Consider the following 17,769-nt stretch of genomic DNA (forward strand, 5'->3'; position numbering starts at 1 on the left):
CCCAAACACGATTGAACGAAATCCGACGGCGACGGCAAATGAAAAAAAAATGCTTCCCGTGGACCGTCGCTAGTTTCTTTTTTTGCTTTAAATTTTATTTTTAGAGTCTGCCGATGTCGTGAATATTCCATGTCTCGCGTCGATGAAAACTTCATCGCGTAAAATATCCACGGGAGACGTAAATTTATTTTTGGACGCCTTTTTTGAGGGCTACAATAACTTATGCACCCCGGCGAGAGTGACACAGGTGGCGTGGCGGGGGAGTCTCCGATTGGTCCGGATCCCGGGGCCACGTGACCCCCTCCCTCCTCCCGACCCGCGCCACTCTCGGTCCCCGAAGCCGCGGGAGAGCTTTCGACGCGCGCGCCACATTCCGCGCCGATTTCCCCCATCACCGCCCGCCCTCATATTCCAGTCATTCCCCCTCTTTCTTCCCTTTTTTCCTCCTTCTCTTTTGTGCCCTTCTTTCGTTTTTTCAGACTAACGAAGAGTGTCTCATGTCAAAGATGCTGGTCACATGTTGCCCAAAATAGAAGGAGAGAAGAAATAAAAAGACGACCACTTTCCTAGCGCAGTTATGAAAATGAGAGTTCCATGTGAGGAGTAATAAGAGGCGGATCACCCGAATAATTTGATTCATTCATCCTGGAGGGTTTTGTTTACTTTCGTTGGATGTTTATGTATCCTTCCATTGCGTCAATAGCTCGCGCGAGTGCTCTTCTCTCCCCACGAAGTCAACATCCGATATTATTGTATCTAGCTAAAAAATGACTCTTTTGAGTAATTATAATAACTTTACGGCGGACCAATGAATAATAGTATTCAGCGTGAATGGAGAGTTCAGTGTTAAATTTGGTCTGATTTATTAGGAATAATTTGTTAGATGTCCGGGTTTCCTGCTAAAAACTTCTTCAGTTAAGGATGCTTCAATACGTGATGTTATTCATTAAACGTAACTAGTAAACTAGTTCCGTTATTATAGTATATGCTTTCGTCTAGATTTATTGATGGATGAGAGTATTTTAAGGTGCTCCGAGAGTACTTTGCTGCTAAAAAAGTACACGTGGGCACTTTTTAAAATCCTAAATGTAGTGTAGATGTTAATATATCATACCAGAATCAGAAAAAAGATATCTGTTCATCCATTTGTCTAATGAACTCGCTGTTATGTAATATGTATGCAGTTTGTCCTTTAAGGTGGAGCTTGGTTTGGGGGTAATAATCCACCACAAATTAGTGTAGGTTAGAGGCCTGCAGGTCACCATGCGGAAGGATATGTCACTTTTCTACTCTCGCATACTTAAACCACTTCGTTAAACGTGTTGACATTTGTCTGGGGACTCTAATAATGGTCAATCACTTCTCCAGCGCGGTGTAAACACTCCCGGAAGTCTTCATCAAAGCAAAATGAACGAAATAATGGTTAATCCGTTGCACGACTGATCATATTTCGTGGTGAATATTTTCTGTGGAAATAAACTGTGGAAAAGTGCAAATTGTCCTTATTTCATTATGATGAACTTCCACGACCTCAAGCCTGAATCTGTTGAACTCATGTGAATATTTTCATTTCGTTCTCGGAAAAACATAACCGCAGTGAAGCATTAGCAAAGATCCATAGTTGATTTATTTTTTTCCAAATTTGGTGTTAATACCACCGGGTCGAAATAACCTCCGATTCATTAATTTACCGCCGACCAATTTCGGTCATTTTTTTTCATTTACGGGGCACGTTCAATTACGCACATAATTGGTGTGGTGTTCGCGAACTTTTCTCCAAATTAATCGAGTGGATGAATCACTTTGCAGTTTGGGCCACACTAGTTATTCCAAAAACTCACCGCAGTTTTGATGATGAATCCGCGGTCGGCATTGGAACCGCGGCTGTTCGACAAAAATAAAAAGAAAGAAAATTTCGCGGAAAGAAAAAGCGCGGTGATTTTGTTTGATTTAAATCCCCGTCGCGAATGGCCGCGCCAGGCAGACGTCCGAGTCGCCACCACCCGCGCGCGATTATTATTCGCATTTCCGCGCTTCGATCGAGGAGGACATCGCGACGATTTCCCCGCGGATTCGCTCTCGCCGACATTTTTTTCAACTTGAATTTTTTTCGCGCACTCCCTTTCTCGCTGGAATCGCTCACGGAATGAAAACAGCTTGCCCAAATGGGGGAGGCGGTAAAGAGGGGGAAGGTTTGACGACGTCCCGGCCTCCCTCGCCCCCTCCCATCCCTTGTGGAGCCGAGAGAACGTCTATTTATTCCGTGAATTTGTTTACGCCCGTCTCGTCGCGTCGCGGGGGAAATGTATGTGTATATATTTTCGTCTCCGACCGTTTCCACCCTTCCCACCCCCCAAACGAAATATCTTCCCACACTCCGCCATCATCTCTCTCTCTCTCTCTCCCCCTCTCTCCCTCTCCCTCCCTCCATGCATCATCCGCTCATCCCTCTCCTCTCTCCCCCTCGTCGCAACCCATCCCCGTCTGCACTACCCAGAACGCCTTTTCCCCCGAAGATCAGTTTTTTGTCCCCTTTCGGACGAACTGGCTCCGAGGGGCGGTTTTGGATGGGAGATTGAGCTACCCATCCTCCACCTACCAGTTCAGTCCCACAGTTCTCTCTTCCCTCTCCTCTACTCTACCCATCCGCAATGGACGGAATGAGATCTGCTTCGATGCATCCTCCACATTCGACGTCAGAAACCGTAATCCCTCTCTGTTCGAAGCGCGATGAGGAATATCAGCTTTCCTCAATAAAGTGGTGCGGCAGTGAAAATATGTTCTTACATATTTAAATATTTTTTTAAAATGTTGAATTGGTTTTGCTATGGTGTCTAGTGTAGTGGCTTCAGCTGAACACCTCATGCGAAGCAAATGATAATATTGGTTCCAAAATCAGCGTGGTATTATGCGATAAGTGACACGAATCTTAATATTAATAGTCAAAACGAAAGTATCCTAGTTCCCTTTAAATTGATGCTGTGAACGGCAAAAAATGCTGATGTGGGGGATGTGGTTGTTGCGGTGGTTGGTGTACTGGCTTCCCACCCCGACGGTCCAAATTCGAGTCCCAGTGGTGGCAGGATTTTCTAGTGGCCCCCTACTTTGGGTACGATGTGGATAGTTCCACTTCTAGTGGAACACGCCGTCCGTCGGATGGGACATGAAATTTTGTGTGACCCCTTCACCGCTGTCGTTAAGAGTTCGCTAACACCGAGTTTCTCTCCGCCCTTCCTCGATTCCCTGATATCCTACCTTCAATAAATTACCCACTAAACCCTGGTTGCGCCATTGATCTCAGGTGTCGGTCGCTTCCCATAAAACATGAACAAGTAACTACTACAGGTATAAAAGGTTAGTGATATTTTTCTGGGAGAGCCCAAACATGTTGGAATAGCTCCAAGAAGTAGTATGCATGTTTAATGGTATTGATTTTAGGTAAGTCCGAAGGCTGTTGTGATATATCAAATTGAACTTCGTTGAGAAAAATTATTAGTGTAGTAACCGAGCTTCCCCGTGGCATTAATTCTAGTCCGCAGCCCTCAGAAGAGCCGGAAGGCCTTTGGTCCGCCGAGGAAACTGTCTGAGGCTCTGCAGAACATAGAAGAATGTTTTCAACCTCGGTTTATTTTTTGCGATAGGCCATAAACTTACAGCGAACGCATTTTACAACCAAATATGAATAGCACTGTTATTAGCCCGAAAGTCGGTTTGATAGGTGAGGGTAGATCTCACGAATAATTAATTTCAAGGCCTATGTATACGGCGTGGGAAATTTGCACATCAGGATAGGAGGACCTTTTTTTCCTTTCTCCGGGCCGTCCACGGTTTCCCAAAATGTATTATTAAGATTGGTTTACCGGTCAATGTAGAGTTTTGATGGATTCAATAGCTAAGCTCTGCTCTCTTTCTAATTCCCCCTGAACACTCTAAAAAAACCTGCATTATGAGACGTAATTCTTTATACCCATGTACTTCCTGCATCGCCTGGATACGTCAAACATGCCTATGTTTTCCGTCTCAGTTTCGTCTATCTAATGTTCTCCCCTCCGCCCCAGTCGTCAACAGTCCATTACCACTCGGTATACACTGCAGCCGTTTCTCCTCCTCGTTTGAATGTCTCCCCTTCCTCGGAATTCATTGCATATTACTTCACCACCCAACTTACGAGACTTTCATGTCATTATTCAGGTGATTGTGAGGAGTTGCACTTCTGTAAATGAGGCAAAAATGTGTCATTATGAGGCAACTTGAGATGGAAAGCAACGTACAGCTTTCTGAAAATACTTATTTAAACTAACCAGCATCTAAATTCCAAAATTTGTGGTAAAACAGCCACACGTGTGTTATATAGGGGTCCACTTTCGTCTGCCAAATTAAATTTTTACTTGTTTCGACAAATAGGAGAATGTTCGCCTGGCAAAATGAACCGTTACTAAATATAGTGAACAGAAAAATGGTTCAGCAAGTTAGGAAGTACCGAAGATTTTCAGCAAATTAACTTGCCGTGTGAACGTTAAATCCGTTGTCACCAAGTCTGAAATCATTGCTGACTATATTGTTCCTCAGTCTGATGAGAGCGTCTATTCAATGCTCATCCATGGTCTCGGCCACTCCAATTACACCGCTTACCCAAGGGTCTGTCCTCTTTTCCCATTGATACCTTCTCCTCGGAGACGTGGGCGTTATAAGAGAAGGGTGGGTAACCCACGCTCATCGTGCGTGGAGGCTAAAGGGCGCGCATGCCATCTTAGGGCAGGGCGCTTGCTTGTTGACGGTGCTTTGTGCACATCGCTCAAGAAGTTCACATCCCCGCCGTCGCTCTCTCTACGTCGTCCCCAGCCTCTATTCTACATCTACATGGTATCCTACCGCGTCACCGTGAGGGTGTTTGGCAGTTGCATTCCACACTAGTAATGCAACATCAAAAAATAAGATTTTCCTAATTGTTAGTCTCGAGTATGCATATGAAAGAGATCACATAATTAGGATAATATTAACGAGAGATACATTGACTGCGGTATCTAAATGTAAAATTCTTCTCTACGCATGTGAGGCGAGCTGTTAGTAACAAGAAGAATAATTGTAACGTATTCGGACTAATCCCTGCAATTCTGATGTTATAATAATGCTCAAAATCTGATTTTAGATGAAATAATGATAATATACTACATTTGGGACATATTGAAAACCTTTCTCCAAAAGTGATATTTCATTTGGAAGAAGCTCGTGAGCTGTTAAATTTAATAATCTTTCACCAAAGGAATGGGGTGCTGGGACTGAAGAGACTTTCTGCTTTACGGGGACAGCTTCGCATTGTGTACTTAACAAATTAATTAAATTCCGGGAAATAGTTGATCTTTTCTCAAAGGCGATTACACTGGACTTAAGCCTGACCTCATCATCGAAACATAACCACTCGGTCCACTGTAGACTATGTGTTAGTTCAATGTGGAGGGGGAGTAGGTAGTGAGAGAGGGCGTCTCTCTTTACATAGTATTCATGGAGTTCCCTTTTTTAGCCATGCTCTCTTGCCTGCTTCTACGGCGTGTTTTCCTTAGGATGACCAGGTCTTCTTACTTCTCGGTTGGATGTATCTCGGGAAGACTCCATGGGTGATGCACTGACTGCTGTAGAAGATGTTCAGGGATGCGATGCGGAACTTGATTGAAAGTCTTCCGTACCATATTGCCTTATCAGCGATTAATGCGCATTTGATGAACAGAATGGTTTCAGGCGTCACTTTGTGGGAGCAATCTATTTTTCTGAGATAATATACTAGACTATTCATAGAGAAAAATAAATAATTTTTCCTGTCTCGGTCGTTTAAATTTATTGATATTGTGATTATTATCGTAGGAGGGAAAAATCGAACTTTAATTCTGTCGATTCTACATGAAAGTCTCTAAAAGTCTCTGCATGAAGGTCTCTAAAGTGTACCTACTACTCGTACGTACACTTGATCCCTCTGCTCTTATTGTCATAATCTCACCTATCGTAGTAAGATGGGGCCAATGGTACAATTTCAACATCATCGCTACTGAGATTTGCTTCCAATTCATCCTAGATTTGTAATTTAATCTGTAATTTAACCATCGCTCTGTGAGTGAGTCCCAACCAAGTTTCTAAAATAATATAGATACGTCTCGAAGTTTGTCATAAGAATGTTTTACAAATCTATTTCCTTTACGCTGTACGCGATCGAATTGGTCAATCAATCCAACTTCATGAGGACCCCATATTTGTTTCCCAAATTTCTTTTTTCAGCCCTTTCTCTCTTTTTCCCCCTCAGATTACCTCGAAAGCAATTAAATTCTACATCCTACAAGTGGCCAATGGATAAGGAATGGGGTTGAGAAAATGGTGTTAGATTAAATGAGGAAAGGGTGACGTTCGCTGTTTTTCAAGAGAAGTGTTCCCGTGCTTTTATTGATTTTGACGAGTCCTGTAATTTTGTATTCGTTATCCCTTAGGCAATAATAAAAGCGAGATGACCGATCTCATCTCATATGTAGGTGAGCACTCTATAGTTATTCCCGCCCCAAGTCCGACGGCAATGCGGTAACGCTGGGACGCTTTTTTTCATTTGATCGTATCAGTTTTAGCGGATCGTCGCTGAAACTTCTCGAATGCACGGACGAATCTCGTTAGCCGGATTCCACATGTCGGACTTGCAGAGTAAATGAAATCCACTTTCTTCTTAAGTTTTATCCGAGGCTGTATTGCCCCAGATTCTCATTTATTTCGTGAATGAGAGCCGATGGATATTATTGGCTGCCGCTTGATTTTTTCTTCCTATCGCATCAGCACTTGATTTTGAAATCGTTCATATTTTGTGTTCCATACTCATCCTACCCCTCTCTCCAAAATGTTTCATTTCATTAACAATTGCCAGAATTTTTGTTGGTTCTCCCGAGTTGTCTGTTAGTCCCTCCAATATTTCAACCGATGAAAGAATTTTCGATTAAAGACTTTTATTGATCTTCTGTGTAAAGGGGTATTTTATTATAAGCATTTTTCACTTCATTGTAGAATTTTCAGTTATTCGGTCCGACGTTGTTGTTGGGAATTTGTTTGGAATAACTCAAAGAGCGGAGGCTTTAATTACAGTTTAAATCTCGTGCATAAAATGGAAGGATGTCTCTTTAGCGTCATTGCGTAAAATGCATTATTAGCCCCATCGGTAGGAGAGATCATGTCAGTTATATTAAAGAATTTAAGTCTAGAACAGATGGATTTTAGATTTCATTTTTCCAACGAACGATAAGTGATCAGAGTAACGTTGTACCACCACGCTAGAGGGGAAGTATTTTGGGTCAAAAGTAGTGTGGTGTGTGATCATCCCCTGCCACACACCCTAGCGATGGCTTGCAGTGTATCTTTTATGCATGGTCGTATGTAACGTTGAAAATTTCACCTTCTTCGTACACGTATATTCACATTTTCGTGGGGGTTTTGAAGGAAAGGCGAAATGGGGGGATGAAGAGAGAAGAGTTCGCCGGGGAGGTGGGGGAGAGGAGTAGGGGAGGAATGAGTCGACGTGTGTTGGTCGCCGTTGGGGGTGGGAGAAGGTGGGGTTGTACTCGGAGTACTGATTTAAAATGAGCAACAGATTGACTATCCTGGTAGAATCCTAGAATTTGAATTAAGGTATTTTCCCAAATTCAAAGGACGATGCAATGTGGCCGACCTCCGCAGTTACCACTCCCTTCGACGGATTCCTGGAGCTTTTAATTCATTACCGCCGCGGCGACGTCTTCACCCCTGCTATTCAAAGAGGGGTCGCATATTTAAAATAATTATTACTTAGCATGAACAAAAATCAGCACTATCTCCGAAAATTTCCTGGTAAAATGTCTTGCTTGCTAACTTATTAGTTTCGAATATCATTGTTTTTGGTTTATTGATCTGAATATTAATTAAAATGGGCCCTGTATTTCTCATTCGCTGACCAAATTCATATGCTTTTTAAAATGTGTCGCTATACACATCCAAAATGGTTCTCGACTACAGCTTTCCCTCAGGAGGATTACGACAAATGTTACTATGGGAGGCTAAACATAGATAGGGAAGAAACGCATAGCAATTTTTTGAATGTGCTTTCTTCGTGGAATTGTACTGCCATTTTCAGCGGCGTTTACCGCAACATCACCACTTTTCTCCTTCCACCAGTTCACCGTATTCCCTTCCCTCACAACCCCCCGGCATAAATCATTTCACCCCTCCAGTTCCTTGAACTCCGCAACGACGTCTTTCGGTGTACAATCGGTTTGTCTCTCATTTTTTTTATTTCGGAGCCGGACGTCTTCCCCTTCATCCCATCAATCCCACCCCCTTTTTCCTGCCACCTCGCAGTCGTCACCGTGTTTCGAATTCTAAAATGGCACTCGCAATTCGACTGAAACCCGTGCTGACGAGACCGCTTTCCAAAATATTTGCGTATTATTCTGAACCTCCCCCGGAGGTGACTTTGTCCAGGGGATTTTTTCGGATACAGGAAAGGAGCGTGTCTGGGACCAATCGTAGTTTCCTCGCAACATATGTATCGCGTGCAGGAACGGTCGTGCGTAAATCAACGGGTAGAAGAATTTCTGTCCAGGAGCGTATTCGTAGTCATCCCTTCTCGGACTTCAGAAAATATGGTCACAAGTCAGAGGGGGGTGTGGGAAAATTGCTTGACATCTGACTAATCCGGGGGAAACCTTTGGACAGCCGAAATCTGAACCAGAATACTTCACAGACTAAAATGTGGAGGAAGCTCTCTTTGCCGCCTATTTTGACACGTGAGTGAAAATCTATATAATATCGAACACGACTGCTGAACTTGAAACTGACTAATTGGTCCCGTTTCCTAACTGTACCTAACGTGCTGTTAAATGAAAATCCTTGGCGTCCGAAGAGGTCTAACTTAATGTAAATAAATAGGACCGGGGAACTCAGAACGATTTCTTCAGAGAACGACGGTTGAAAAAAATCTAAATTCTTCAATTTTTTTATTTTAGTACCCTGCAAGCCACCGCTAGGGTGTGTGGCAGGGGGTGAATACACACAAGACTAACTTTGACCCTAATATGACCCTACCGCGGTCGGACAATGTTATTCTGATCCCTTATCGTCCGTAGAAAAAATGTAATATTAAATCTGTAGTCTGTTCTGCACTCAATCTCTCTAATTGGGTGTAGATAGTATCGTATTAGCGTCGAAGCACCCGAATATTTTTATTCAAATAGCAAAATTTAAATCCCGGCGGTGTTGAATATTTTTCAGAGGTATCTCGATCCCTACTTGAGGTGCTTTGTGGAGGGCACTTTGAGGGAGTACGCCGTCCGTCGGATGGGACGTTAAACTGCGGACCCCTTGGCGCCTTTCGTAAAGAGTAGGCTAATGCCGACGCCGGGTTTCTCTCCACCCTTCATCCTTTCCTGTCCATCCCCTATGGCGCAAATGACCTTAGCTGTCGGTCGCCTCCCCTCAAAACTACTACTAGCAAAATTTAATGAGCGTCTCAAACGCACCCGTTGTTTTTCGTGGTATTTTGGCATGTATGTATGTGATTCGAGTGCGTTTGTGTTGACGAGCAAATGCATATGCAAAGTCATGTTTGAATTCTTATTTGAGCAAGAATAGCTGGTGTCCTAGCACCATGCGCCCTCGCGGCGGCTAGCGGGGTACTGGGTAAATGGAGTTGTACTTAAAAGAGTTCATTTGTCACCGAGGGGGAGTAGAGGAGAGGGCGATTTATCTCTCCATTCGCCCCGTTCTAATCCCGAGCTTTGCGGGAGCTGGCGACGTAGTCCGGCGGCCAAAGAGTGCGAATCCCCCTCCCAACAACCTCCCCCGCCGTTCGCTCCCTCCACCCTCCTGTCATGGCTCGAAGATAGATCCCGTCAGCCATAACTGCTCTTTCCCTCCCCTTCCATTCCCCCCTGCCATTCGTATCCCTTTCCGCGACAAGAAGAACCAACCTCCTTGTTTATTTCCCTGTGACGCATTTTGTCCAGGTTCCCGGATGGTGTCTCCGCGCCGAGACGAATGTGGCGCCCGACCGCTCTCTCTCTCCAACGAACTAATTGGTCTTTATTTTTGGCGTGAGAAAGGATTAACGGGGCCCTAACCGGGCGGATATCCCCCCCCCCCAACCATTTGCCTCCCTCCCACACCATCTCTGTCGAAGTGTTTTTTTTTTCGTTCGCGGAATTTGTTTCGCGGTTTACATCAGTGGACTGGTTTAGGCGCTGCGTATAAATGTGCGCGCGGGGTTTTTTTTCCCAATTGGATGTGAAACGGTAGAGTCAGATCCCAAAAGTGCTCAAATTTACCACTGAAGCCGGGATTCAATTTCGCGCTCATTTCATCCGTTAATCGCTTCAACATTAAGCTGCGAACGGTTAATGGTGGGATGCTGCCAAGGGGATACTTTTTTTACCTCAAGGAAGGCGCTCTAATGGCATCACGGTTTGGATTTGATAAGGATGAACGATTTTGTGTTTGTTCTGAGCTGAGCTGAATCAGTGAATTGCAGAGTGATTTTCGATGAATCTGATCCGAAGATTCAAATAATGTGATTTTTTCAATTATCTTGAACGCGGGCAAGTGTTCGATTTCATGGTGGTAAACTCCAAATTAAAGTAAGTGATCAAGTGTGTCATGTTAAATTATTCAAAAAAAAATGTAATTAATGAATTCAAAATGAAAATATTTAAAAAGTGAAAGCATCAACGGATAGATTTTTCTCCTTGTAAAAACTCTAATTCCTCGTTTTTGAAAATATTTTTCATCCTAAGATTTCCTAATGTTAACTCATTGCCGGCACATAGTTCCGTCAAACGTGTTGTGATGTCATATATGAATATGTTGGGTTAAATTTCTGAAGAACGGCCTTATATGACATGTTTTACTCCTAACTCCTGACATTGATACCTGTTAAATACCAGTATTCGAACCCAACGCCCGAACATTCTCTTACTCAATATATGAAACATGCGCTTGTCTTTTACTGTTATTGCTTGAAACATCTCTTATCTCTTACTTATTTTCTCGTTTTCCAGGAGCGTTCTCCAAGGATCTTCGAGGTCTTCTGCTGCCGCTGGCGGCGCGGTCACCTCTGGAGATGGCGCCTCATCCTCCTCCGCCGTGGGCCCTTCGGCCTCCGAGGCCTCCGCTTCCGGCGGAGGGGCGCCCGGCGGCGAGAGAATGGAGAGCGGGTCTTCGGCGGCCCCCTCTTCCCCCTCCTCTTCGTCCGCGGCCTCCACCGCCTCCTCGGCGGCGGCCGTAGCCGCCCACCAGGCTCTCCTCAGCAAATACGATGAAGACTTCCCACTCAGGAAGACAGGTCAGTGGCGGATCGACCTTGGCCGCGCACTCTCCCAATGACATTTTTCGCGTACGCCTCTTGCCATCTTGAACACATTCGACTCGAATTTGCATGTAGTTTCACTCCCTTATGGTGTGAGCGAGTTTTTTAAACTGATTAATCTGCATTCTGCTTTCGTCCTGTTAGTATTAACTTTAACTGAAAGTAGTCTTCACCAATTGGTTCTCTTTACTTTTTTACATAAATAAATCGTTTATTTTGATTGGTGAATGAATAATAATAGTCCTAGACATACTTTCGTATTTCATTAAATTTCTTGAGTTTTGAAAGGGTACAATTAATGCATGGAGTGCAATGAAACATTTGGCAGTTATTGGAATAGGATTAGACTAATAATACCATTGTGATTGCTTGGATTTTTGCAAATGTGATTTATTGGTATTCTTTCTAACTCACAATTTGAAACCAGCAAATGATTTAAGTTTTTTTAATCAATTAGTGTGCTAGTTGTTATGTTTCTTAAATGGTGATTACTAATCTCTAGCAACCATTGATAGAATTAAGTCTCTGCTGTGTTTTGTTTCTATTTTGTCATCTGAAAATAATATTATTTACAATTTTAATGCACACACTGGATACCCTATTGTCCTTGAGGTTTAGGAATTGCTAAAATCAAAGGAATAGGTTCAATATTTTTGAACATAGATACGAAAAGATATTCTAATTATGGTAAAACAACACATAATGTAGTTTGAAATAATTTAGGTCTTAAATTTCATGAATTTTAGACTTCTTTATGTTATTGATTTGGGGTGTATTTAAAGCAGTGTACTTATAATCTGAGAGGTAAAATCAAGGCATTACAATACAGACAGTTAGCTTTTGCCTTTCCTCTACTACTGAAATATCCTTCTCCATTATTACGCTTTATAATATTTCTCAGCAGCCTCATAATTTTTGGCTTATGTCTTCACCTTTACTCACGTATAATTTTTCAAATATGAAGCATTCTTGTAACTCGTGAAGTAGATTAAAATATGCTGAATTGTAAAACTTATTACAAATGGCAATTTGTAATTATTTTATCAGCAAATGTGAAACGAAACAATTTTTTTATTTTATATGAAATGTCACGTTTCATGAAACCTCTCACCAAAAATGCCTCATTGGACCCAATTAGACTTTACATAGTATATATCTGGTCCAAAGTAAATGTGAATGAATCTTATATTTTAAGAATAGCTCCATGGCATAGTGTGGCCATGACATTATCTCATTTCAATTTATGTTTAGTGTAGGTTGCATATCACATACAATAAACCATTAGGCAGGTTAGCTTGTGATAAAGAATGTTCAAAAGCTATATTTTACTAGAACATGATTTTCATTAATTTTCACTCAACTGTTGATTAATTTTGAAACAATTGTACTCTTTGCCGTTCTAAGTACAGTAATAATTTCCTCCTAATAAAAAATACCTTTTAAGAATAAATTTCCTTATTTTGTGGATTGTATAATTTTCTAGTAACTCGATTCCTTAATGATTATTTAACCAAGTTGATGAGTGAAATCTTCCTATGCCAGTTGATAAATTAATGTTAATACATTTTACTTCTTTATGAATTAGGTGTCAGGTTTGGTCATCATATTCCCATCTCAAAATTTTACATCTGATAACAATCATTATTGCTTATTTCTGAGCAAAGGAATACCTTGGTTATTCTAATCATGATCAGCTGTGTACTTTATGCACTTTTTCAATTTAATCATAGTCCCCTAACATCTGTCTGCATGATTTTTTGATTAATATTTATTCTCCAAGCATACCCTATGCTTTTGGTCATATTTGTAAAAATATTTGTACATAACCTGTTCTTAATTTACTGCTTAGATATAGGAATTCATGTTAATGGTAAATGAAGACCAATAACTCAAGGAATAGTGTTCAAGACAAACTGTCAAGTGTTTTTTGTCTCATATTCTCAGAAACCTTTGTAAGCATTGCTTTTGTCTTAAGTGATGGCCATAGAAAGTATCAAATGCTGAAATAATAAATGGCAAAGTTGGTTTTCAGCTTATTTCCAAAACAAAAATGAGCACTGCATTTTGATAAATCATAGAAGAATAGCTAGTTATGTGTATGTTTTATGATACATTGGCAGAGAGTAAAAGTGTGTGTTGTTTCTTGGTGAGAAATTTTTTTTAAACTGTAGAAATAGCTGAAGCTACTAGTTGCTAACATACTTACTCTTTCTATACCCTTACCTATATTCAACACCTCCCTAAATCCTGTGCTGTCACCCTCTTCCCATTACCTTGTTTTACATTCTGGCATTCCAACTGGCAAAACCTTGACCTCGCCTGTTTCCATGTCCCTTTCACAATATTTGCCCAAAACACACCCTGCATATAATAAACAATAAAACCTGCCATTCATCCCAAAAAAAAATCCTACCAAATAAACTCACAATGCACTCCTGAATCCTTTTGTGTACTATTAACATGCAGCCTCCGAGCCAAACCTGCTGAAGGTGCGTCTTAAGCAAAGAGTGATAGAGCGGCGCTGTAGCCCCATCGTCCGACGCAAGGAACGTCTTCTTGGCAACCTCAAGAGGAGGTCACAGCTTGCAAGTACGGCTTTTGAAATGCCCAGCCATCTGTACAATTGGCTACATCTCATTAAATAATGTTGCCTGGTGGCTTTTCCCTCAATTTGTTTTTGTTCAATCATTTTTTTATTAAAAGTTTCTCTTTCTCTCTCTCTCCACTCATTATTTATGTATAATATATTGAAAGCCTTACTGATAAACCACGTATGTGGTTTTTTTGGTGAGGGAATTAAAAAGTATATATATTTCAGAATAAAAATTAAATCATTTTCCAATTTTTTTGAGGTGTTTTTAATGGGCTGTGAGTAAGTATCATTGCCTATTTAAGTGGTTCAGATGAACTTTATGGGTAACCATGTGTTTTTTTGTTATTAAAAACTCTTTTCATTTGGTACGCATTCAATCAAGATTAATGTTCCTTCTGTAAGTAATTTTATATTGAGCATTTTTTAACCTGAATTGTTCATTTGTTTGTGTCATTTGTCGTTTGAGACCTGATATAATAAGCATGTAAGTTGAGTAGTGTGCATTTTGTTTTCATACATAACAAAGAGTGACCTAACTTCATAATCCTAAATAATAACTTAGGATAATTGAATTGAAATTGAATAAGGTGGGTATTTTTCATTAAAAGTGTTCTTTTTTTTCCTTATAGCTCTTTCATTGCAGTTGTTTTGAACATTTGTTACATTGATTGAGAATGACTCATTTATCTTTGTCAACTTACTCCGTGTGACTTTATTTACAGTACCATAATTCTTTCATTTTCTTTCGTACAATGCTATCTCTAAAAATGTACCCAAAACTGTCCCAAATGAATTAGAACATTAAGCACTTAGTATGGGATCATAAACGTGGTAAACTTTTTTTTTCAGTATTTTCAGCTAAACTGCGCGAACTTGAATGGTTTTGCAGTTGGACCCTTATTATTCAAAAGTCAGCTTCATAACATCTTGTTTGGAATAGGATTTTGCAGAAATATACCAATCTTTGTAATATCATTTTGTTTCACCAATTCCTCGATTACCATTCAATAATGTTTGAGTCTCACAATTTTCAGTTATTCTCATTTTCATATCTTTGAATTGACATGTATTGCAGCTCCTTTTGGAAATATATTTTATCTCATGTATTTACATATTTTGTTACCAGTAGAACAGTGCTCTTTTATAGAACCTCTCTCTTTTCATTACTTCCTTTTCTATTACAAACATTTTGATTGATTAAGCATAGCTCCATCTAAACTTCTAATTGTTAGAAATTCACACTCTGAGTTTCCAAAAGCTTAATGATGATAGACAAGAGTTTATAACTTCCTGTGGGTTAAAAAGTAGCTGAAATAGTCTTCTGATAATGGTGAAACACTTCACAGGTACTTTTTTCTTTTATGTAGGGTGATGATTCAAAGTCACATGGAGTAGGTGCTGACGAAATTTGGAAAAGTGAACTAATGGAATTTCTGATTAAAGCATATGTACATAAAAATTGGAGTCACTGTGTCACAAAAAGCAATTTCTTTTCACCAGATTGGTAAATTTTTATTGAAAACAAATGTGAACGTCTAAGTAATTGTATGCTTATTTTCTTCCTCTCTCTCTCTTGCCATCTTCAGCTGCTGCTGGGGGTGTTCAGACCACACAGCCAGGAAATGGGACCACACCTATAATGGAGGTAATGTCCCTCTTAATATTTCTTATGTCTTTCCAAGCAGCCTTTTACCTTAATGTTTTCTGGTTGATAATCAACTTTTTTGCGTCTGTTCAAAACTGATGGCTTCACTTCTCTTTATTTGGCATGAAAGATGCTGTGAACAAAATGCATGAATTTATTTTGTGAAGATAACTGTCAAAATATGTAATGAATGTATTCTATCACCTCTTATTATTGTGAAAATCCATGAGTGATATATCTTGTAAAGGCATATTTTGTATTAATTAATACATATGCATTTTTCACTTATACAGTGGCTTTTATAGTACCTCATATGGTGACATAAATTTGTTTGAAGTTCTAAAGGTTCATTTTATAGCTTTCCATGCTTTAATCACAGTTTTCTACAAAAATTTTGACAAAATTAGGTAATGCAGTTTAGCATACATACCCTCCTTTTTTGTAGGGTGATTGTAGATATTTTCATGTGCATTATGCGTGAAGAAATGCAATTTATGAAAACAGCCTTACATTGAAACTTAGCCCAGTTCACCAAAAGCAGCAGAACAGAATGAAAAAGACACCATGCTACAATGAGTGTCTGAGCTAAAAGCTGTTTCATGTTGGTTCATTTGGAGAATAATAGGAATGATGAAAGATAGAATGTCATTATAACTTTAAACTACCTTCAGCGTACAATCCGCTCACAGAAATAGATATGACCAGGAAGGGGAAGTTTTCTCATCCAGTTACATTGGATTGAGAAAGTTGAAGGTACAAGGTCATGCAAACTGGAAGGTTGAGAATGAGGTTCAACATCAAGCGTATTGATAAGAACATTTTTACACTTGAAAACACAGATAAGAAGTGGAGGTTTTCTGACTCAGAAATATTGCAATTGCATTGAAAACCTTGTAATGGGTGCATATTATAATTATAAATTTATGTTATATTAGTTTTTACAGTGAATTATCTTACCTTCATATTAAAATTAAGTTTTACCATTCATTTTAAGGGAAACATTGTATCATTTGCTCATGTTTGTTGTGTGTTCCTCTTTTCAAATGCAGGAGGGAGGAACATCTCCGTATGGAGGCCCCTTGGGTGCAGGCAACCAGGGTAGCATCAGTGACCTCTCCCTGTATAGCAGTCCATCCATGCCAAACATATCGCTTGGAAGGCCACCAGTGCCTCACAGCTCAGCGGTAATTAACAGAATTCTTCTGTTGTTATTTGAACCACTACTTTTTCGTCAGCTCTTGTACAGTTCCATCGTAAGAGATACAGAAAAGTATTCCTGCTCTGCTTAAATTGTTATGTTAATTTATAAGAGCATTACCATCATGGAGCAAAGGGCAATTTGTGTATCATTTGTGTGTTGATGCCAGTTGCTTTTTGGTACCAAGTCAAGTACCTAAGATGTGGTAACTGTGGTAGAATGAGAAGTTAAGTTCAGTATCAAAAAAGTAAAAGTTCTCTATGTATATTGGTTAAACATTTTTATGCAATATTTATTATTTCCACCATATGATAGCCAGAACCAAATTTTTAGAATCAATACAGCTGAAGGAAATTATCCTTGGATGGCAGGCCAGGCTGGGAAAGGATGTTTTTTCACAAAGTAATGGAGTGAATCAAATGATTGAATTTAAGAAGCTATTTCTTCATTGCTCAGAAAAATTTGTTCATTTAATATCAATATTTTGTGAAGAACATTTAATTTTGCTTGTCCTACCATAAGTTGAACAACCTTATTTTTTGGAACCAGTTGGGTATACTTGTAAGTAGTACCTATTTTATCGGATTAAAAGCGTGTTAATTTTATCACTAAATTGGAGTTGTTGAAGATGCATTGTTCAAATGGTTTCAATTTAGTTATGTTTCAACTTGAAATTTCCACATTCAAAGGAGAGTATGAAGCTGGCTCCAGTGTCTGAAGCCGAGGTGAGAGCTGCCTTCACAGCCAGACTTGGCATGCCTCTTACTGGTCAGATGATGCCTGGCACTATACCCTTCTATCCAACCCTACCTGGTGAGTTATATAGATAAGCACAACTGACACTTGAAGCATAACTGTTTAGGTGACTCTATCATTCACATAAATGTATACCACTTTCCATTTGCCATACATTTGCTTTCCTGTCTAACATTAACCTATTTTATTTTAGTTCATGTTATTTTCATAAATTAAGAACT

At 40.1% G+C, this 17,769-nt stretch overlaps 1 protein-coding gene across 1 annotated transcript in view; it reads left to right on the forward strand.

Annotated features, from left to right (window-relative positions):
* HDAC4 (histone deacetylase 4) overlaps nucleotides 1–17,769 on the forward strand; it is a 334,528-nt gene that overhangs the window by 297,665 nt on the left and 19,094 nt on the right. Inside the window, exons 7-11 of the mRNA XM_071590208.1 lie at nucleotides 11,049–11,332; nucleotides 13,823–13,945; nucleotides 15,536–15,594; nucleotides 16,644–16,778; nucleotides 17,482–17,605. Of these exons, the coding sequence (XP_071446309.1) occupies nucleotides 11,049–11,332; nucleotides 13,823–13,945; nucleotides 15,536–15,594; nucleotides 16,644–16,778; nucleotides 17,482–17,605 (725 nt within the window). The remainder of the gene's footprint in view (nucleotides 1–11,048; nucleotides 11,333–13,822; nucleotides 13,946–15,535; nucleotides 15,595–16,643; nucleotides 16,779–17,481; nucleotides 17,606–17,769) is intronic.

The sequence above is a fragment of the Hetaerina americana genome, unplaced genomic scaffold (assembly GCF_022747635.1).
Source record: "Hetaerina americana unplaced genomic scaffold, ioHetAmer1.1.p SCAF_4, whole genome shotgun sequence".
Classification (NCBI taxonomy): Eukaryota; Metazoa; Arthropoda; class Insecta; order Odonata; family Calopterygidae; genus Hetaerina; species Hetaerina americana.